Source organism: Drosophila teissieri, chromosome 2L (assembly GCF_016746235.2).
Source record: "Drosophila teissieri strain GT53w chromosome 2L, Prin_Dtei_1.1, whole genome shotgun sequence".
Classification (NCBI taxonomy): domain Eukaryota; kingdom Metazoa; phylum Arthropoda; class Insecta; order Diptera; family Drosophilidae; genus Drosophila; species Drosophila teissieri.
The window spans coordinates 9660937-9684967 of NC_053029.1; the positions used below are offsets into that span (position 1 = coordinate 9660937).

General features: G+C 45.3%; 1 protein-coding gene across 1 annotated transcript; it reads right to left on the reverse strand.

Moving 5' to 3' along the window:
• Positions 1-1981: 1981 nt before the first annotated feature.
• Positions 1982-22162, reverse strand: LOC122611723. Its single transcript, XM_043785004.1, has 4 exons — positions 21603-22162; positions 3601-3783; positions 3427-3536; positions 1982-3364 (listed from the first exon to the last, which is right to left on the reverse strand). The coding sequence occupies exons 2-4, from the start codon at positions 3781-3783 to the stop codon at positions 2353-2355; spliced, it is 1305 nt and encodes a 434-aa protein (XP_043640939.1). The 5' UTR covers positions 21603-22162; the 3' UTR covers positions 1982-2352.
• Between the last annotated feature and the right edge of the window lie 1869 nt (positions 22163-24031).

Below are 24031 nucleotides of genomic sequence, written 5' to 3' on the forward strand. Positions count from 1 at the left end.
AGGAGCAGGAGGATTCGAGGAGAACATGTGCTTGGGCTGGATCCATGGACTGGGAGTGGGACTGGGACGGGGTTGTCCACTAATCCGATTAGTTGTGCAAAAATAACAGTTTGACCGGGGGGACGGCGAAAAGCGTGGACAAATTTACCTAACGGCTTATGGCAATTAGTCGAACGAGTTACACGATGCAACTTTGATTCGGCTTTGTGCGAGTTTCCCGTTGCGTGGGTGATTAGACAAGCGGCCCTGGCCAGCACTAAGCTATTTTTATACGGCTCTCTTTTGGCCCGGCTTTCAATCTTGCACAAACACAAAACTTTGCGCATATCCCAGGCATTTGGGAAAGTTTTGCACTCAGCCACGAGCCCAGTCCCTCCAAGAAGTTAGGTGGCAAGTGCCAAGTGCCAAGTGGCAAGTTTCTCCAGCCTGTGAAGAGAGAGCATTGGATTTGTCAGAACAACTTGGGCTTGGACAACTGCCGACGGCAAGAGCAGTGCTCCCTGTGTGTGTGTGTGTGTGTGCTCTAGAAATTAATTTGAATGAAATATATTGAGTGTAATGCGAAAGACAAATACAAGTTGCACGAACTTTTCATTCTTGGCCAAGAGTGATTGCATCTCAGCCTGCAGGCTGAATGGCCGGCCCGAATTCAAAATACTCGTAAACTTGCCCGATGCCATCCGTACCTGATGGATCTGCCTGCTGCTCGCTTCTGATTCCCTGGTGATGCATTTTTTCTTTCCCAATTCTTTTCCAATTTTTATTTTTTCCATTTTCGGATGGTAGTTGGGGTGGGAGGTCAACTCACCGAACTGCATAAAAGGCATTCTGGACAGGCGCTCAGCAAAACTACCGGAAATCAGAGGTTGCCATACGTACTTCTCTGTAAGTGTGCATGTACGAGTATATGTAGATGTCCCCAACGTTGCAAACCAGTTGAAAATCGAAATACCCGACCCCCGAAATGACAGACAGTTATCTCGAATGCAGCAGCCTCTGAAGTTTTGCTGAAATTTAAGTGCAGCCACTGCATCCGGGCGAGATTTGAGTCTGAAAATTTGAAATTCGACTTATAAAGTGCTTAAGTTATTACGCCGGCCAGCGGAGCAGAGCAGCCTGTTTAGCATTTCCGCTTCCGTTTGCACAGCCGTTTCCGACTGGACTCGGTTTGCATTTTTCATGAGTCTCGCAATTCAATTTAGATACAAGTCTCAGATTTAAAGTTCTGCTAAATGAGCAGGCGAAAACAAAACAAAACCAAACTCTCCTTCGTCGCTCGTCTTTGCAATTTGAGTAGCGAACGAAACCCTTTTTCTAAAAGGATTTTATTTTTACTTAGGCAAGGCTATTATTTTAGGATGAAGCAAACTGGATTCGATTGGGAAATTTTGTTGATTTTTAATCTGGCCCGAAAGCGACCCATTGTTAATAAATTAGCAAAAGGGCCAGGCGAGGCGACTCGGTTCGATAAATGGCAGTTCCGGCCGACGGCCCTCGAAAAGTCATTCCTTGCTATGCAAAAAAGAAAAAAAAACCAAAATACCCTTCGATCATTATGTAAAGTAAGCTCATTTAAAAGAGAAAAGCTTATGGCTCTGAAAATTACGCATACGCCGCATAAATCATTCGCCGTAAGCCGCCAGCCGCCAGCGGAACGGCGAAGGAGGGTGAAAATCCGGACCAGCACCCGAGCCCGTACCCCGAACCCGTACCCCGAACCCGGATCCGAATCCGCCCATTCGCCGAAATACAAATTGCGTGGCTGGCTGCATTAATTGCGGCCTATTTATATGGCCGTTGGCCGTGGCGTTCACGTGTTTAACTTGATTTAAGTACAATTAAAAAGCACCGGAGACGTAATCCAGGTGAGTGGCCATTCGCCCACGACAAGAGCTCCCGAGCTCCCCATTGAATTGAACGAGATGTGGTGGGTCAGGTTTTGCATAATTAGTTCTTATTATTACAATATCTTTTGGTTTTTACACGAGTGTTAGCCGCAAGCTATCCGGATTCATACTCTTATCGAAGCTTTAGTTGCGGCACTAAAGCGTTAAGCTATAGACTCCTTTGATTTGGGATTGTTAGCAGATGGTTTCTTTGCATTACACTAAGGACAAAGTATCTTTCGTAGCGTAGGAAAAACTAAACTAATCGTAACTAATCTTAGGCTACTCTACTCGCAGGCATATCTCCTATTTACATTTCCCACTCTATCGACTTAAACTACAAATGCATCTTTGGTCCAAACGGTACTCGATTTCCTCTCTTCTCTCATTTTTGGGGCTGATCGGACGATCCATGTGGCTGACTCGTCCTTTGTACAGGTCACACTCCCTCCTACTGACCAATTCGCTACAGGTAGACAAAGTGGCCCAGGCCCTTGGCCGGGTTGTTGTTGACGACCTCCGCCGTGAGCTTGGTGCTGGTGTTGCCGTTCATGTCCTGGGTCTCCGTCTCCGCCACGGGCAGCAGTCTGCCGTAGACTCCTCCGGACGCAAAGCGGGCGTTCATGTGGATGTCCAGCAGCTTCTTGTCCTTGCCCAGCGAGGAGAACGAGTGCGAGGCGGTGCGAATCTCCCGTATGTTGTACACGGGACTGTAGACTCGGGCGGGTGACACGGCCACCGCCACCTGGGGCACAACTGGAGCGGGAGCTGCGGGAGGGGGGTGGTGGTAAAAGTCCCGGCGCAGGGCACACTCCGTCGAGTTGTCCGAGGAGCCGGAGCTGCTGGCGCACTCGTCCTCGTCCTCCGCATCCTCGCTGCTGCTGCAGCTGCGCAGATCCTCGGACAGCGAGATATCCGACTCCAAGGACAGCTCCAGCAGACTGGTGGCATCCTCTGCCGCCTCCGCTTCCGCCTGCGCGGCCTGGCCAATCGCCTCGTTCAGCTTGGCCAGCAGCTGGCGCCGTCGGGCGTAGTTGGGCGTGCGGCGCACCAGGAAGTGGCATCCCTCGCCGCGCTTATTGCGCTCCATCTGGGTGCGCAGTGGCAGGTCGTCCGGGTGCAGTTTGCGCTGGCATTCCTGGCCGGGACACACCTCGTACAGCGAGAAGTTCTCGACCGGCTCGGGCGAACTGTAGCAGCCGAGGAGCAGGTGCAGCAGCTCGTCGCTGGTGGTCTCCTCGCTGATGACCAGCGACTTGTACTGGGAGCTGGGCTGCAGCGCGGAGGTGTGGACGCGGATCAGGCCACCGGGCTTCAGCTGCAGGCAGAAGCGGGACTCGCCCTTCGGATGACAGGCCTGCATGATGGCCGGCCGCGTGTCGTCGTCCAGCACCAGGATGGTCTTCACTCCGGCCCGACGCACAGCTACCTCCATGGAGAGGTAGAACAAGCGTGGATCGCGATGCCGCATCTTGAGGCTGCAATCAAATCGAAAGTTAAATACCTGTTCAGCAGGGTCAAAACAAAACAATATGCTTACCGTCTGAGCAGCTGGCCAATCACCTCCTTGCTGGTGGTGTCCCACTGGATGCCCAGGGTCTTGTACTCGATGTCGATCTTCAGGCAGTTGGTGTACACCTTGATGGTGGTCTGTGGGCGGAAAAATCTTGCATGAGTGATGGGTTCATCGAGAGCTTTTCCTCGTAGGACTCACCTGTGGCAGCTGCTCGTTGAGGCTGGAGTAACTGGAGGCCCTCGAGGGCGTCCTCTGCAGCTCCGCCGGCGGCTCCGGACTGCCACACATGGAGCTGGCGCACGAGGAGGCGTGGCTGGAGGAGCGCAGGGACACCGAGTCGGATCGATTCCGCAGCGGCGAGATCTGCACGTGCTTCAGCATCTGTAAGTGGAGGATGGGCAGGGAGATGCGGGTTAGTCATATGTTGGATTGGTTTGCGGATACCCCGAACTTTTGTCTTATGCATTATGAGTGCTTCCTGGAAAACTCGGTAGCACTTGCTACTCTAAATGAAGTTGCCGCATCCGGTTTGCTTTAAGCGGGGAGTACACATGGAAAAATTACAGCAGACTGCATAAAGCATAAACATAAAAATACCATCTTTTTATACCTACATAATAATAAGCTACAGATTTATATAGAGGTAGTAAAGTACTTCCTTTTACTGTCTAGGAGGAATATAACTAAATATACTCGTAAAATACCCCCTATACAAACTGAGAGGACATGAATATGATTTACTCGCCGTGTAGACAAATATGGGGGCTCTGTAGGGCAACTTTGTTCAATCCCCGATGAATGCAGCCACTTTCAGGCAGCCGCCAACGCTCATTGAGGCATGTAAATGAGGGGGAAGACATTGAGGAGAGTGTCCTCCTCAGCCGAAGCACCACTCGAAGGCGGTGGAGGGCTGCAACTGGGGGATGATGAAGTGAAATTAATAAAGGGTTCCCAGTCTCGCAGTCTCGCAGCCTCACATCGTTGCACTCTCCATGGCGGTGACAATGAGGCATGAATGGACGAAATGGGCCGTGCATCGGGGAAAATTGCCGCCTGACATTTGATTGAAAGCCCTGTAACCTAGAGCCCCGATCCGCGACCCAACTAAATACCGATGTCTTTCCCTCCGTTCCGAGATCCCCAAACCAGCGAGGCATTGAGATGCATTCGGGGCGTGCCGCATTGCGAGGCGATTGCAAGCGGAAGTTCGTGGGATAGCCCTGGCTCAACATCCGGTTATGCAATACCCATCGAGCTCTCTCTCAATTTCCCTATACTTTCCTATATATTATATAATACCTATGTATATACATGTATATATATCGTGGGTGGGCGAAGCATATTGCAAATATGCATTAATATGGAACGGAGGCATATTTAATTGAAATGTGAAAAGTTTGGGGAGCTGGCAGCAATGATTGCCTCCCATCTCATCCGCCATTAATTAGAACCGGACCCGCATGTCAGTCGCCGGAGCAAGTGAACCGCAGCGGACCGCTGGAGCAGTGCAAGCCGTGCATTGTGGCTGGCGGGGATTGGGCAGAGGGAAAGAGGGAGAGATGGGCGGGGCAGTTGGAACGCTCAAGTGCTGGCGTCTGCTGTTCCCGCAATTAGCGGCTAATGTTGCAGAATTTCACGCCAAGTTGGCGTTCGGGTCACGGCGAAATTGAACTCTCCAGCCCGCCTACTTCATCTTAATCGCGAGTGGGAGTGCGAGTGCTGGGAAAATCTCATAAAAACTACATAAAGTTGAAAGTCACATCTAAGACTCAGACGACAATAGAAGTGCATATATAAAATGTATAGAGCCCGATTGTAGTTCTAATTTTCCTTATCATTCAACGCAGACAGTGTCTTAGTGTCTAAACGACACAGATCCAAATGTTGTCCCAGACCCACGGGATCCTAAGGTTGTGCGAAAATCTTGCCACTCAGAACGATGAGCGAATTGAGGGTCAGTGAAAAGCACTTTGCTGTCTCCAATTGCAAATCAACCAATTCCTCTCACCAGAAAAAAAAAACCAGAAAATAATAAAAACAAATCCAATAAAGTTGTAAAGTTGAAGATAAGTAAAAGTGACAGAAGGAAATCAGGAATATTATTTTATGTGAAATTGAATTAGAAATTCGCATAACAATTTCAGGACCCTCTGGACACGGCAAATAAGTCGCAAGCAACGAAATAAGGAAACAAGGATCAAGGTGGAGGAAAATGGGCAGTCCTGGCAGGGAGGCAGAAATGTTAATGGGTCCTGGTTTGAGGTGCCAAAAGGGAGGAATGGGGCCAGTTAAGTGGATATTAGTTAAAGATTTATAGCCATCACGGCGGAACAACTAGCACTGACCTCTCATTGGGCTTTAACTGAGACACTGGGACACTGTGTCCCCGAACTTTTCCAATTATGCCATCGATAGGAGCGGCTGAGGGCGGTGCCACGCCCACTTGAGTCGGCCCTTAAAGTGCTGGAGAAGTCGCATAAATTCCACAAGGAACACTGTATCGCAGGAGACACAGAGCGAGACGGAGCAGTAAGTAAGTAACTGGCTGACTGGCAGACAGACATTACAGAACTTACAACTGCCGGCGAGAAACAAAAGAGGCAATAAAAAGCAGCAGCTGCAGACGGGAAGGAGTCGGTTGCTGAAAGATGCTCCAACTTGCGAGGAATGTTTTAATTTCAACTTCTTGGCGAGGAAATCGTAAACGTTTCCACCCAAGGAGATGACAGCATCGCTCACGGCTCAGAAGTTCCTGCTTCTTTTGGCACAGACAAATAATTTTACATTTACACAGATTGATATTAAGGGCAAGCACCAGTCGAAATGCCCTAAATGATATTGCATATCATCATATCATATAGATCGTGAAAACAATCGGTGAAAATGTGGCGACTCACGTATCCATATCTAACCGGCACTTCTAGCAAGGCTTTTCCGCGTCAAGAGTCATAAAGCCTGCTTCCCTGACATTCAACATGGAATCAATGTCCTTGAACTTGTTGCTGAGCAGCGCAAACTTTGTAGTTATATATTTGAAAGTTTATCGGAGCCGGGGCCGTGTCCTTTATCATTTTCACACATTCGAGAGGCAAACGACCAAAAGGATTATTGATTGAATTACAACAGCAGCGCTGGGAACAAGCAAATACTTTCATGGCCAGCAGACCAGAAAAAGGGACCAAAAATAAGTCGGCAAGGGTCTGGAAAAAACTGGCTGAGAGTGAAAATATTTTCTGCTGCTGAAGAACAAGGAAAGATACTTTAAGTGCAAAAGGAGAATTCTCTGAATAACTCGGCTGACGTGTCTGCTAAGATTTGACTGCCATGTTACGTTTTCTTTATTAATCAAAGACAGGAGCCGAGAGCTCGGAATGGATGAATAGATGAATGGATGGCTGCGAGACAAACGACGACAGACTCGGAGCATTCGCCAAATGTGGCCATTGCCTTGTCAGCCATTGTCAGGATGGCAAGGAGCCAGGATTGCCAGGATAGTGAAAAATGGCACTCTTTAAAGGGGCAAAGCAAACAGGGTAGATCATTTGTATGTGGCTCTGGCAAAAAGGTTACCGAAAGTCAACAAACACACCACGCATATGCAATCAAAACATTTTCATAGAGATGTCAGCTGTTAATTATGTGCCGTCGTATTAACTCAACGGTTGGCAATTTAATGCAGATTTATAAAGTGCATTGCTCGTATGCAAATAGTTGCGATGAAAATGAAATCAAACCGGCAAATAAATGTAAATGCCAATGTACCTGGCAACCGGCTTGACTGCGAAACTGACTGAAAAATGACAGAAGTAAATATTTAAACAACCTGATTCCTGATTTTTGATTCCTGATTTTACACATGTGTGCGCCTACTTGCATATTTGATGCAGCGCATCTGCCATATGGCAGGAAATATGGGCCGATGCTTTCGATAATAAATCGCATTTGATTCTTTTTTGCCAAATGTAATTAATGGAATTCACTTGCAAAAGTCAATTAAGTCGACCGTTTTAATGGCAAATTGTTTATTGGCCCTTTGGATGTACCCACTTTGGGCCACCGTGTTCTAGCTCACTTTGCCTCGATGGCCAGCGAAGCATTGCCACAGATTTTCTTTTTTCATTTACTTTGCGGATTCTTAGTTGAGTGATTTTCGGTGTTTCGCTTTACGGTTAATTTATGCGCAGCCAGCTTGGATTTTTCATTACAAACTTCGGTTCTATTTTTGGCATAGAAGTCGGTTGTGTGGGTTAATAGCTTTATGGGAAACCGCTAAGTAGCAAATTAAATGGGGGAATTGAAAGTTCTGATTTAGTTGATGTACTTTTTGCAGACGCCTCCAATTCAAATAGTAAACGGGGGAAAAAAACATGAAATATGTTTCGTACTCTACCAACCTGACCAATTAACACAAACAGCGGGGATAAAAAACGGCGCCAACTATTTTCGCAGTGCCAACATAAAATAAAAGCCGCAAAAAGTGGCAGAACAAATTAGTTTGAAAACTCTCGCCGTCTCACTAACATTTATAATGCAATGCTTAAGCGGGGTATTTATTTATCTTCGGTGGCATAAAGCCGCTCCTTAACCATTTTTTATTGCCTTCCGCTCGGCTTTGTAAGCCGCTTAGCCGACCGACCGACTGACCATTTTTTCATGCCATTAAAAATGTAAAAAATGTACAAAATGTAGAAAAAGTGTTGCATAGTAAAAGGCGCCGTGGCGGGGCAGGCGCTCAGCAGCGCAAAAAGTCAAACAACAATATCAAAATTAAATTTCACTTTTAATCAACTTTTCCCCGCCTCGACCGCATTTGGGGGCAGAAGGGTTAATTTCCGGGCCGATTCCTTTAAGCTGTTAATTGGCGAACGGGCAGATTTGGCTTTGTTTAACTCATGCTGTAGCGCCTTTTGTTTCTTTTTCAACACAAAAGCGTTAAAAACGCATTACACCGAGCGCTTGCAAGCGGAGCGGACCGGAGCGTTGCTCATTAAAATGTTAGCTGGGTAACCAAGAACGGGCTCGGACTTCAAGAGAAGCTAAATGGGGAATGCAGGATGCTGGCTGCTGGATGCAGGATGTGGCATGTGGGATGCAGGTGCTGCGCCAAGGATGCCGCTCAAAATAGAGTCAAAAGGGCAAAAAGGGCGCCAGTCGAGCATGAAGCGAAATTAAGAGTAGCTCTAACAATAAAGACCAGTTGTGGCTGCAAGTTATCACGAGGCAGCGAATTAAGCATCTTTCATCTTTCATACAGGACCACACTAGGCGAAAATATGTGCATCCTGGATTGATAACTTTTCTATACAATGCTTAAAATACAATGCCTCCTATTGGGCAGCGCATATTTATTAAACATTTTTTGCTTTAATCTTGAGAGCTCATTGTGCATATCGAATGGGATTTTTCTAGTTTCGATTCTAACTTATGCACTTGGGTTTCCTGTGTTTTTACTGACTGGCTCCGGACCAATTTATTTCATCACTTCGCGTCTTTCCCAGCATCAACATGCTCGGCCTGGGGCGCCATTTCAGCATATTTAAGCGACGCCCTTTGGAGAACAGTGGATGCCAGCTACCCGCCCAGTTATTATGCAAAACAAGAGCTGGTAGATTAACATGCCAGCAGGCCCCTCCATGAGCGTACGGGGAAATTATGTTTTGGAAATTATGTAAGCATAAAGTGAGAGGTAAGCTGCAGTGCCCGGCGGGCAGAGCATTTGTTCAAGGACCCAGGGATGCGTAGATGATGTCCCCATGTCAAAGCTCACACACACACACACACGCACGCACACTCACGAGCAGTGACGAGGACAGGAAGCGGAAACGGCGACATCACAGTGACAGCAGAAATAATTTCCAATTATTTGGAGCATACTTTTGGGCAGCCCATTTTCCATTAGACCTTCTGCATGTTGCATCCGGCGAAAGTGTTAAAAATTTGTGGTCAACTAACAGCAGTGACGCCAGTAGATGCGGCATTTGTCGCGTTTTTGTCGCCTCATCATTTGCATACATTGCGGCATTTCGTTTGCAATTCGCACTCCAATCGATAATTATATGGGTCATTCCCTTTGCCAAATGCAAAACTGCATCTTTCATCAAGCCAGATTTTCGAGTCGGCTGATTTCATATCAGAGCCAGGAATGTTATCCTTTCTCCTGGGCGGCTTATACTTGACCAAAGTCGGAAACGGTTACATTAAAAGCCCTACTTTAGATCGTGCAACTCCAGTTAAGCCCCAGAATTTCCAGATTGTTCGCAGCTCCTCGCATGCACCATTGTTTGCTGAGCAAACTTCGTTAGTCATGCTTTTGTAAATCATTTTCAAGTGAAACCGAAAAGGCAACTTATACAATGCCCGAATTACAATTTTAGCCCAGCAGTTTTGCCTTATTTTTAAGGCCAGGATGCGAGAAGCCAGGACACACACATGCGAAGCCCGGGATCCTTCCTTCCTTCCGTTCATAAATTGCACATTTTAAAAGTGTCGTAAATTTTGCGTAGGTGAGAGAATCAACTATGAAATTGAATCGAATGCAGTGGAGCATCGGCACACACCTCCAGAAGCACGTGGAGTTCAGCTCGCAGCATATGCGATGTTTTTATAGAGGTGGGCGGGCGTAGTGGAGATGATTTAGGACCAGGCCGATAATTGCATATGATTTTCTCTAGAATAAGTTATGCCGCTTTTACATTTTAGTGCAATTAATGGCATTGCAAGCAGATACTTAAACTATTTGCGCAATAAAACAAATGCAGATGACTGTTGCAAGCTCTTAAGCATCTCTTTAGGGGATTTAGGAATCCGGATAATTTGATTAATTCAATAGGCCCATATAAGTGTATCCTCTAATCTACTCAGATGGTGTTAACTCTAACAACCAATCACTTAAACACAGCCAGTTCTGCGAGACAGCAAACAGGAAGTGCATGTGGAATTTGAATTGAAAGGCCACTTCCCAATCATTAAGAAACGAGGGACAGGGGACGGGGGACAGAACAGGAGCGGATAGAAGGCGCGGCTCGAAGCGTTTTCCAGCCACTTCCGCTGGATCGAGCATGCAACCTGTTGAGTGGAAACGTGTTGCAAGCGAAGGAATTTGCCTGCTGCATAAATTCTTTTAGATATGATTTATAGCTGCTGCTGGGATCCGATGCCGATGCCGATGCTTTTTGCATCGCTCATGCTGGAAACTGGTTCGAAATGCATTTGACATCCGGTAGCCGGCTTGGAAAAACAGCAAATTCCATCGTTATGCTAAATAATGCTCGATTTACTATATAAATTGTGCTCTTGTGGTCTATATTTACTCGTGTGTGGACCGTGGACCGAGCTGGGTGGAGGAAATGCTGATTTGATTGTACATTTGGCATAGCAATCAGAGGCGGGATAATTGGACTCCTCGGAGTCGACACTTCTGCTGGAGACATTCCATATAGTGGTGGCTCGTCCTTTGCCTTTCTGCTGAATGCGAAAATTCTTCAAATTGACGTATCCTTCTGCACGTACCAACAATTGTCACTGGTGTTGATGTGGGTGTGGCTGTGGGTGTGGCTGCATCATTCCGGCCACAACACCCACCCATCGCCACTTTTTCACCAGTAAGCGAAAAATTTAGGCAAAGTGATACATATTACTTTTGGGTGAGTTGTATACTAGATGAGGTCGAAGATGGATCCTTCAACAGCATGCGATATTGCCCAGAGCTTCTGCATTTGTCAACATTAAACGAGTGCCCAGAAGGACAAGACTTAATTTGATATGTTTCCTTTGCTGACTGAGTTCCATGTGCGCACAGTCAAGTAAGTTAAGTTTTTTAGCCAAACATCGCTGCCGTGAAAACAAACTAATGTTCTGGTTGGACTGGGGAAATGGAGGCCGACACTCATTTCCTTTCCGTCCTACTCAATGTTTTTGGTAGGTTCGGTGCGTGTGGAAAACAGGAAGTGTAAACATTAATTGTGCCACGTGAAGTACGGAAATTCAATTAGGCGCCAATGAGAATCTACACATTTAACTGTTGGTTTTCCCATTAGGGAATGCGGAACCACCTGCATTTCAGACTATTCGAAAATTGAATTAGAGAAATTGTTTCCCAACTTCCAGACCCAATTGAGTTTATGCCGAATGTGTCGTTGGCTGCTACTTGGCCGCATTTGCCACACATTTAGCATTTGATTTAAGTGCCAGCCGCTCAAAGTTAGCAGCTCATCTTGTCAAATTATCTAATTAAAGTTACAGGCATTCGGTTTCATTACATGAACGAAAGATATCTTTAATAGACAAATACCTTAAATGCTCTTGTCCTTCCCCATCGCACTGTCACTTCAGTCCGGCTCCCTTTTTGGGTTTTTTGTCGAGTTTTTTGTCTCTGGCCATTGGCATGGGGCACTATTTGCCGTCAAATTATTTGCGCAGGAATTCAAGACTATTAAAAGGAGGACGGCGCTTTCAACCGCTGTCGCATTACGCAAAACGTGTATACATAGCTGTGTTTTGAAAATACATTCGGATGGGCCAGAGGTTTGCATATAATTTTGGCCTGACCCGCGAACAAAACCAACAAAGAACCCGGCACACAAGGGAAAAAGCCTCGACTGAAAGGCAAACAAGCCGCCAAAGGAGCCGTTCCAAACCCAAGTTAGGGCGAAATCTGGGGCAAAGAACAAAAAATGGGAATAGGGGACTGGGGATGGCGGACTGGGGACTGAGGACTGGTTGACTGGTGAAGAGGGAAGATGGAAGATGGAATCGGACTCGTCTCCGCCATCTCAGCTATTAATTTTTATTTGTCTTGTCATTTCAGGCATTCCGCAAGTGGCCTGTTGCTAAGCCAGCTAAGCACAGCTCGAGTTACCTTATAAATAGTTTTCCCGCCTTATAGAATAGCTGCCAGCTGCTCTTACCTGTAACGAAAAGGAAATTGGGGAAATACCATCGGTTAGTGAATCCCTGGATAAGTTTGAAAAGTTTGTGCAATAATTATAGGTCAGTGCGAAAACAAATGGGAGAAACTTTCACAAGCTTGCAGTACAAATATTTGCTAAATAAATATCAAATTACAAACTAGACCGAATGGGAAATGAAACGACTTCCAATTTTAAACATTAAACCAGAAGGCTTAAGGCTTAAGGTAAAATGAAACTTTTTCGGTTTAGAATTCCTCTAGATTGTTGAATCCCCTTTGAACGCCGTGGGGTGGCAAGTTCTGGTGGCAAGTACTTGATGTGAGCCTAGGCTCCTCTTAAAGCTTAAGAAATTTGCATTAGTTTAGCGAGTAACATAAAATGTCTAGCGCACTGAACCTTGAAGGAATGAAGACAGCTTTTAATAGTCGTGCCCGAGCATTTGTTTCCCACACCATTAATCAATCGGACGGCTGCCCGCCATGCAAAGTGCAACCTGCAACTGTTTCCCTGGCCAGTTTCCCAGGGCCACGCGACAGCTGCCACTGGGTTTGCATTATGAAAAAACCATATGGGAAAATCAGCAACAACACAAAAAAAACAAAAAAAAAAGAAAGAAAACAGCATGTAGCATAGGGAACGCCGCGGCGTTCTGAGCCACATCGGCAAAACAATCTCGCCACGCACATATGCTTTGGCCACGCCAACTCGCATCCATGAGATTCACTTGATACGGCGAATGGAAGCTGAGCCGGCAGCTGACTTGCAGTCCTTCGCTGCATCCAAATGCACATCCATATCCATAGATAGTGGCGATGCGACTGCGGCTGAGACTGCGACGGCGCAGTGTGGGAATTTCGCTATGAGAAAATCAGACAGGTCCCAGCTGCCTTTGTTGAGCTGAGTTCGCCAGAGGTAGCCGGAATAGCAGGTAGCTGTGTGCATATCCCATCCCCATCCTCATCCGAATGTGCATGTGCATGTGCACAACATGTGGAAAATGCGGCAGGGAAATGTGGAAATGTGGAAGTCTCGACGATGATGTTTTCCCCGCCACTCAAAACTCAAAAATCCGGTTCGTCGGCCACTTTGATTGTGGAGCCATTTGAATGAGTGCCACAGGCAAATGCGTTCTTTATCGCTCCAGATTTCGGTTTCGGTTTTGTATGCCGATTTGGATCCGAATGCCGTTTCCGGTTCGGATGTGGCTCAGCTCCCAATCCGTGGAGCGTCCATTTCTTGGGATCCTTGGAATGTCACAGTTCACAATTCAGAGGTCAGATGCTGCTAACGAGATGCGTTTAGCCCTCATTGTGCGACCTTTGTCTCAGGCCAACGCCCACAATGGGAAAACAAACGGAGCCGAGCCGATTCGATTCGATGCGATTCGAGCCAGAGGTGTGAAAAGAGGTGTGCTTATCTTTCTAGGTAAAAGGTCTTAGTTGTCAGAGCCGCAGGTTGATGCATCGCCCACGATAAGAGTTCGTTGTGGGTCGATCGGGCTGGTAGGTTCCCTATACTCGTAAGGTCTCACAACTGCCGAGTTCTTGAGCTGCTTGGACTGGCATAATTATGTAGGGTTTCACGTTCTTATGTGGCAAGAGGTTCTAGTTGGGCCCACGTCTGCTCTTTGAATTCACGTATCTTTTAAATACATTTCTATAGCTATCTTGTTTTATACATGTTTCTGTTCATTATTATAGTAATACTTTATGGTTTTTGTCATCTTAAACACAATGCACACAATCGTCATGTTTAGCAGGGTTCCCCCATTAAAATTCGCCCGTCATTAGTCAAGATACATAATAGCTGCTTTGAAAAGATGGTTTGTTTGCACTGCATGATTTCAAGGGATTGTGACCAATCAGTTTCCCATTTTCCCTTTCGTTTCTTCCTTTCTTAGTTATCAATTAGTCGCTCGTACACTTGATTCACTGGGTGGACTTCCTGTCGTGGCCACAAAAAGTAGTCCACCAATAGTTTTTATTCCTTTTTTCCACTGGCGAATGGTGAATGGTGAATCGGGAGAAATTTACGATCCGTTCACAAACTGTTTGGTAAGCTATATATTGTCAACTGGACAATTTGTCGGCATGAGTGGACGGATTCCTTTGTACTCGAGTCTGTAGCGCAGACATTCCATTTATTGTGGGCCACGCCAAACAGGAAGCTGATTGTGTCTGCGTCTGGTGGCCAGAAAATGTGTTTTTTGTGTAACTATTCTATTCATGGGGCCATAAATTACACGAAGTTGGGAATTGCTCGTGGGCAAAACTAACGAAATAGTAAGTTTTCCAGTATTTTAATGAGCTCCGGCCATAAGCTGCGTTAGTAGCCTTTTTGCCAGCTTTTCTGAGGAACTGCGAGGCAAAGCTAAACTGGTTTTCTGTTTTCCGAATTCCCAAAAGGGAACGAGCAACATTTTTGCCAGCCAAGTACTAATGAAATTACCCATGAAATGTGTTTGGTCCAGGTCTTCTTCTACTCGTGCTGAACAGAATCCCAGATTGGGCCAAATTAGGCTCAACTTAGCCAGTTAATGGATTCTGCCCGAATTTTGCCGCTACGCAAACTATATAAACATTTTTTCCATTTGCCGTGTTTGTGGTATCTTAGTTGCCGATTATCAGTGGCTTTTGTTCGCAGGTAAATGCCGATCTAATGCTGCCACAGCAACAAGCTGGAATTTGCTTCCTCGACATTGAAACCATATTGTTATGGTTTATGGCCAGACAAAACATCATTAAATTATTCCTATAATTCATGTGTATAACAAACAGCAGTCTGGGGAAATGTGTGAAACGTGCACTTTGGTTAGGGTCAAAACTAAAGTGAATGGAGTGGTAGTAATATTTGGAGCTGCATGATTACAACATGATGTGATGTGATATGATATACCCAAAGCTGATAGTAACAGAGATCATCTTGATGCGATGGCTTGGACGATAGGGCACGCTACTAGCTCTGGAGTCTAAACCTATGACTAAGTAAGCCTCTGACTAAGTTCGGTCGTCAGTGGGGGAAGAGAGGGGAGGGCATAAGTGAACATCTCCATCCAGCGGCTATTTGTCACGCTTTGACGTAGCCGCTGCAGCACGAGCCGCGTGATCTCAGTCTCAGTCACATGGCCATTTAGAGAGAGAGCTTTTACCGACGGTCTTTGACTTGGCTTTAACGCATCCAACGCTAGCCAAGTTAGTAGCAAAGGTGGAAGTGGCAGTTGCAGCTGCTGGGACGGACAAGTGGCTGAAGGTGATTGGCCTCGGCAATTTTGTCGCTATTACGCGTGGAAAATGACTTGGCAGCATCTGAGCGAGGCAAGTTAAGGCAAAAAGTTGCCACGCCGGTATTTAGTGCAAGTATGCTGGCTTTCAGGTGGCGATGATGTATTAACCGTTAATGCGGCCTGCCCCTGACATCTTCCTGGCCATGTCGGAAGCTATGGCCAACTGCATATTGTATGTAGTGGCACTTATGTCTGATATAAAACAGCGCTCCTCCATGCTGGGAGAAAACCACAATAACTGCGTGGCGGGGAAATCTCGATTTGACATTCAATTAAACTCAATTGTTGTTCAATTAATTAATCAATTATGCATTTTTCATAACGCGCATTAATGTGATTTATTTTCGCCGTAGAACAGAAATATTCGGCACTTGAATGAATATTGCAAGGCAATAAAAACGGAAATAAATGCTTTTCACTTTGGTAATGAGCAATAATTCGGGGACAATTCGCTGCAGATGCTCGATGAGTATTTTTCCAAGGATCGATTATTTAAGACTCTCAATCTGGCCTAGATGAATTTACAGTTAAAGCCGTGAAAAGAGCATCCCGCAGTCGGTGGCTGTCGGTTGGGCATATTGTGCAATTTAATTAAAATGTTCGAAATTATGCATGCTCCTACTGATCAACTGCATTAACCCCATATGCTGTTTTAAATAATTCACTGCACTTTTTTGCTGCTCATTGAAAAGAAATAGCGATTCATAAATCTGTTAAAATCCTGTCATATTTTATGGACTTTCTCGCCCTTCAAACGCTTTGCAAACTGAAAACGCTTGCCGCCTCATAAATTTAAAATATATACCAAAACGAAACCCCAAAGAAAAACGAGTGGGTAAACTCTAAAAAATATCATAAAGCTTTCAGCTCTCGACGGAAATTATAAATTCAGAGCAAAATCGCGTGGTTCTTTTTTATTTCGCGTTGGCTGATTTACACAATTACAAAAAGCCAGCGGTATTTTGTTTGAATTTTTGTTCGAATTTTCCCTGGAAGCCTGCCAGGTATTGTACTCCAAGTTTTTTTGCGGTTGTCAATAAATAATTTCCAACATGGATTTACCGACAAAATGTTTTCGTGCCGCTTATTTAGATAAAGAGAGCGCTTTTCCAAATTGCATTCCAATTTCAATTCTAGACAAAGGCGCTTTTCGCAATGGAAATCGTTGTTTGTGATCCGACGCAAGGTCGCTGTATTGTCTTCGGTGGGATTCGAAAACAAAACAGAGTTTTCCCCCACACAAATTGCACATTTGTTTCGGATAAATCAGCTAAAAATAATACACAAATTACTGTCCCACACTTGAAGCGCTTCCCCGCTAATGCCTTCCCCCGTCACAACAGGCCCAAACTAATCATTAAATAAATGCGCCTGGCCTTAAAAAACCACCACACCCCAGATGCATCTGCAGCTCGCCCACTTTAGAAAAGATACAAAAGAAACCGAAATGCCGTGAAGAACCATGCCTCGCCCTAATGAAGTTATGAACTGAAAGAAGGGAATATCGCTCAACCGGGGGCTGAAATACTTATTTTTGATGCCACTCTTTCTTGCATATTCCATAAATATGATGAAAGCTGAGGGAGGAGGAGGCTTCCACTTAAGCGCCGACAATTAATATTTTCCATATTTCTTCTCCGCTCCCCTCGTTTTGTTTATTGGAGTGTCGATTAAGTTGCTTTCATATTAAGCAGCGCTCTATATTAAGAGCCCTCGGTGATATATGGTTTATCTTACGGGTTACGAGGAGAGCGACTGCCAGATGGATCTGCAGCAGGCCTTGTTCCTATTTCAGAATTCCACCGAAGCAAGATAAGCGCAGTATACACACATATTATTCACATATATATATTTGTGGAGCAGTAGCTGAGGTTCAAGGCACCGAACGGCTACGTTTTTATCTGCAAGTTGATATCTCAAAAGCGCCAGTGTTCGGAAAGTTCGCCCATGGAGCGCACAAATCAAAACGGAGCTGCCTTCAATCAATGAAAACTGTGAGCTGCCAAAAAAGGAAGCGGGCAAAGACAAAGGGCCAGTGGTGTTACCCAATCCGATTCTCACACAAATTTGCAAACGCACAATTAAGTCGCCTGGGAGGCACTGGACTGCGACTCCAGTGGAGCTTCCTGCTGCAGACCCTTTTTGGAGCGCATGATGTGCCAACAAAGACGTCAACTTGTCACCCGTCCAGCGGCCAAGCGGCCAAGTGGCCAAGTGTCCAGCTGGAGCGGCACAACGGCCTTTAGCTTGGTTAATTTATCATGGCCATGGCGGAAGGGAATGAAAGGAGATGTGCAGAGAGTGCAATTGTGTGGAGAATGTACTTGTTTTTTGTATTTTTTCGAGCTCTGGTTTTGGGCCCTGGATTTCTGGGCCAAGTGTTTGTATTTAGCCGCTGTGCCAGTGACTGATGTGCGGATATTAATAACGCTCAAATAGAGCTCCAAAGTGGGCAAGCTTCTCGGTTTTTTCAGTTTTTTCGGTTTTTTACTCATTGGCTCAGCAGCGCAGAGTTTTTTATAATCGTCACTGGCTTTAATCCAGCGAGTTTCCGGCCTTTTAGCTCCTTTTTGCCCCCGTCAAATGGGTGCTACACGCATATTGATTACCAGGTAGTTGAAACCAGCTGGGAATCGAGGGGTTACGAGCGATTTAAAGGCGAGTAAAAGCTGCATTTGCAGGGGCAGTTAATGAATCCCCACAGCAGTGGCGAGTCAATCAACTTTTGGTCCCAACATTCCGCATTCCCACAGTGCATTAAGCCAGAGTCCGAGGCAGCAAATTCCTGTCCCAGGATAGCTGCTGGGAATCGCAGGCCACTGCAAAGTCAACAGCAACAAAATCACTTGCGGTTGCACTTTGCGGTTTGGGCCAACTACAATGTGGAGCCACAAATGCGAGCTGCCAAGTTTGCTTTTCTTTTTAGGCGTGAGAATCTGTCGCCCGCCCCTCCCCCGCAGGTGGGCGGCTTAGAGAGGCACGTGTGCCCATGCGGCGGTGGAAAGTCAGTGGCGAGAACGATTTCCCACCCGATAAGATGGCCACTGTGAGATACATTTCGCAGTTAGATTTACGGCCGAGTGAATGAAAGTTTTACGAGGCCGCAGTTCAAAGCGAAAGGTTAGCAGCTTGACCCTAATGGATCATCTGATCTGCTGGAAAAAGTGATAAAAGCGAGGCGAAGAAACTCACTTTGACAGAAGAAAGCCACAGCCAGATGAACTTGTCTGGTCGTAAAGCAAGGTATTATCTAATCTAATCAAGGGAAATTGAGATGGCAATCTAGGAAGATGAGAAAGGTATGTTTCTATCACAACAAGAATGTCTACTTATGCACTGATCATCCCTACAACTATGTAAATCTCACATCTCTTTTTTCCAAGTAACCCATCTACCATGCAAATGAGCTTCTTGTGACTAATACTAGTTTCACTGAAAGCCAAATCAATACGGAATCACTTAACACGAATTCCCCAATGTCTAATCGTTTCGCATTATGCATTGTAGAGCTAGAGAAAACCAGATGCCATAAGGCGTTATAATTGTTTTACGGCACCGTTTTTCACAGGTTGCCGTGCGCAAACAAACAGTTAACAGGCTTTGTGTACCTTGGTTTTTTGTTAATTAATTGTTAACAAAACGAAGTGTCAACACAAAATAACAACTGAGAGCGGCAGAGAGAAAAACCACGAGTAAAAGCGCCAACTTCCAGCTTTTTGCTGACTTTGTGCCATCATTTATATTAAAGAAGTCGTATATTATTTTTTCATTTCGCTGCTGAACTTGTTTATTGAATTTACCATTTCGAAGCCGCTGACTCAGTGCGATTTTCGCTGTAATTTAGCCGAGTTAGCGAGAAACGCTAAACGAGGCTGCGCAGTGCATAATATAGTATAAGAAAAAACCCCGATTCGGGCCAGCGTTCAATTCAATTGAATTTTGAATATTTCGGAATGCTAAGCTCCATCAAATTGTGTTGCCAACGACTGAATAAATTGCAAATCAATTTAAGACGACATTTAACCACTATCCACAAGTAAATTTATGACTTCGGGTGTGAAATAAAATAAAATACTTTAGGAAAATTCGAGTAAAATTAATTGCTTTATTTAATAGCCGGAATAATTTAGAATACTACTCGTTTACGTACATATACATATGTATGAATGTAAGTAAAAATCCGGGTATGGTCGAATCTTTCTCGATTGACAAATGCTTTTGTCTTTTTATTGCCAGTGCGGGTGTGTCTTTGGTTCGATGCAGAAACAATAGACTTGAATGGGCATAACTGTATATGGAAGTCAAGCAACTTCCTCAAGCTATAAAGCCACGCATAAATTACCGAACGAATTATACAAATTGCTTGTGGAACCATTCACTGGAATGGAGCTCTAAAATGAAAATATGATAGAAACTACGCAGGGTTCTAAAGTCCACTGCAAAGACCATAAAAGTGAATTGAAATGTTAGTGCCAAGATCTCCAGCGAAAGATAGACGATCCCTTATGGAGACTACCCTCGACTTCCCTACATCCTCCACTCCATCGATTAATCAATAGAACTACTTCCTTTTAAAACGCCCCTCGCAAGTACGTGTGTGCAATATGACGACTAAATGAGGCGAATTTCCTTTTCATGCCTCACGTATCCAGCGCAATACAAGATACTTCTGTTAAGCACAGATTTACTGGTACTACCTGGCAACCTGGTACCGAAAATCGGGGCAAAAGGCGCTAAACTGAAGGAAACCGCACTTGACAGTAGCACACGAGCACAGGTAGGCCCGAAAAGGTAATCCTCTCTCACGTAGTCTTCTGAAATTCGGGATGGGATCGCAGCACGTTGAGCCTCTGGGGCGCATTGTACTCGAGCATTTCCTGATTTTTAATTAGCCAAATAGAAGCTAACAAAGACAACAAGTTGGGCCAAACGGACGGAGGATACGTGCTCGGTATGTGAAATCTCCTGCCCCTCAGTGTGTCCACAAGAAAACAATGCTTCAGACCGAATAATCCTGTGTCCGAGGGGACAGGAAATTAATTCGATATCAATACTTTTCTGCGGTTGCGTGGAAAATTGCGAGAAAGTGATGGTAACCACCACCTCAGGCTGGCCAATTTATAATCAAAACTAAACGCTTTTGCACATCGGGATTTTCCCCACTCATAATCATGGTCGTTTAGGAGAGCTTTTCTGGTGAACATGGCTAACTTATTATTGCATCTCCTACATGCATGATTTTTTGTGGAATTGGCATTAATTAGCAATACTGTTTTCAGGGAACTTGACAACAAACACAGCGAAGACAAACGAAATGATACACATGTGTATCCGATTGGGGCATTGTTAATCGAAAATCCCCAATGAGCTTAGCTACCGAACTGAGTGATATCATTCATCTGAGCTTGAAACAAAAGAGACGGATTTTCTCACCGAAATCTACGAGATACGAGATATACATCAAATCAAATGTTTAGTTGAGACGCAAAGTTTGTGTCATTCATAATCGGCCAGCAAAGCAACTCGACTAATTAAGAGAGTCACTCGACCAAGAAATTTACATGAAATGTTTATGCATTTTCAAAATAGCTGGGAAGGTCTTTTGTCCGCCTGTGTGGCCCCCGATGGAAATTCGAAGTATTTGCATAAAAATGCTGAGTAAATTGTCGAGCTGCAGATACACGGATGTGCACTTGTCGGAGGCCAAGAACCGGACAATGATGCTCAGGAATTCCGTATTTGCATTGTAATCCCCTAGATGAACTCGGGAATGGAGGAAGTGACTGGCCAACAGCTTGCTTACCGTTGCGGGTTCAATCAACCCGGGCCAGCGAAACTGTCTGGATCCTATCGCAATTCGGTAATTGAGTGCAGGAGAGTGGGCTGTGAAAATTCTGGACTTTCGCCAAGGTGAGAGCAACTCCCAATCGACCGAACTAGATCTGGTCGACCAATCAAACTTTCTAGATGAAGAGCGAAAACTGGACCAGCGATCATCTGGGGCTTACCTTCTAGCGTATGAGTTGTAGTATCCAAATGTGATTTGTGTGTAGTCCCAAGACCTTAAGGCCCGACTTTGATGGATGGCCCAATGGGTATAAGAAGTCCGGCGAAGACAAGACAAGGTCGCACTGTTTTCAGTTTTTCTTCGGCTGCCGCTTTTAGAGCCCTTTGGCTGCTTGACTGCTTGGCATTAAGTTATCAAGCACTCCACTGCACACCACCGTGTGTACTTCGCATTTCTTCGCGTATCCAAAGGTGCGTATGCGTACGTGCGCCCTGCTGAGGAAACAGGTGCACTCAGGAAGCAGCTGCACTGATTTTTTATTTAGCGCTGCACTTTGAATCTCTATCTGAACTTGTTCACTGCGTATATTTGCTTGTATATTCGTTTGGCTACCGTACCAATTTTATTTTAGATCTGGACGCACATTCACTTTCGTTCGGATGGGCTTGCTACCGTTAGCCAGTTCACCCAGAATTGGGAATCTTCGAGCGGAGCTAATGTCGCTTCAGTACCGCACTCGGCAGTGTTTACAGACGCACTGAAGCCGCGCCGCTAGCGTCTGCGAGGTCTAACCCGCTGAGAGTCGCACTCAGATACTTTGCTGCATGTGTGTGTGTGTGCGCTCGCTCTCGCCTCTCTGCACTGCGAGAAACACTAGCTTGATCGGCGGAAAGCAACGCTGCTACTACCAGTTTGGCATTGCCTGCACGTTTTATGTAAAATTTGATAACTGATGTGCTTGTACTTTAGTTTAGTATTAAGTTTCTAGCTTCTATGGGAGATTAAATAAAGTTGAAGCAAATAAGCCTAGCTGATCTGATTCAAAGTTACCTTGTGAATAGTGTGAATGTTAGGTGAACAGATTTCGGGAAAATGGAGCCAGTGTGGGTGTGTGTTGGCGCTTCGTGGGCGAGTGAGCGGGCGAACTAGTTCTGTCTGCGGCTCGCTCACTTCGGAGAGAGAGGAAAACTGGTTTCCAATCAGACTTAGTCTTCGCCGGCATGTGGGTTTCCTCGTGGAAATCTGGGTATGGGGATGGGGATGGGGATTCGCGGTCGAGCGACGCCGGATGGGCTTGGGCAGAGCTACATAAATGACCAGAGTTGAAGGGCGAGGCTCGGCTAGAGTTTACGGACTTGTAATAAATCAGGGAGTTTCCAAAGCAGAACTCTTTAGCTAGTAATCATATGTACATACGCATGTATTTATGCTAGTACGGCATAAACAGTAATTTAGTTATTGAAATACGACAAAACTCAAGAACTGTACTATTCAATAAGCCATACGAAGTTGAGGCATTCTGCTTGAACCATTTATAATGGGTAAACATAAAGACTCCTTCTGTCTATCTATCCTATCAGGATGGATTCACGAACTTCAAGGCCAGGAAGTAAGCCCTGAACTTTGGCACTATGCAAACCAAAGAAGGTGAAAGAAAGTTCAACATTCAGACGAGATATTCAATTCCGAAAAGTCTTACATATGTACATATGTGGATTGCTTCGGTTTGCTGATGTACCATGAGTTTTTAAGACCCACAGAAACAACAAAGAAAAGCAAAAGTTGAAAAATTAATTATGACAAAGTCGAAAAGTCCAAAAATTATTAATGAAAGTGAAATTATCATCAGCGAAGCGCACAGCGAAAATAAATAACAGATTTTGGTTGCTCGATAATTTGCGGATGAAAAGGAAGCAAAAAAGCAACCGATGCGCCAAGTAAAATTCATTAGACTTTTGATAGATGAAGTTGATGAGTGGATGGGGGGATGTCGCTGATGGACTCGCAGAGTTGTGAAAATCTGAGCGAAAAATGCGGAACCAATTTTATTTGTTTGTCTTTCGAGAGTAATTTAATTAGTTGGAGCACGGCAACCTATGTTTGCATCTGACCCGGGGCGGTCAATTAAGAATTCATGAATCAGACCCTAATTAGAGGTCGCCATTTAACAAATTGATACTGGTTTGTATTCACTTTGAAGCACACAGACCCGCGAGCATAAAGATCTGCTCGAAGGTGTTAATAAAGCTCAGTCAATTTGTCAATTTTGGCCCCCTAGAACATACCCTGCTTTGGGCCATCTGAAGGGTATCTCTAAGTTTGTCCTCGAGCCCGGGGCACTGAAAGTTACATCTTTTAGCTAAGTGGCATTCCTCTGTCCAACGGTTAAATATTTGTGTAGCATGTAGCACTGTGTGGACATGAAAATGGTATCATAGCACGCTTTTCACACAGCCGTGTGAAAAGTACACACCGGCCCAGTTGGGGGAGGGCACCTTGGATGCGATGCAGTCCACCAGGCTGGAGATGAAGATGGAGCCGCGGCGAAGATATGCTCCAGTTACAGAAGTCAGCGTGTTTGTCCAGCGTAAATACAGTGAAGCCTACGAAACTGTTCGTGACGCCCCATCGAAAGCGCCTAAGGTAAAC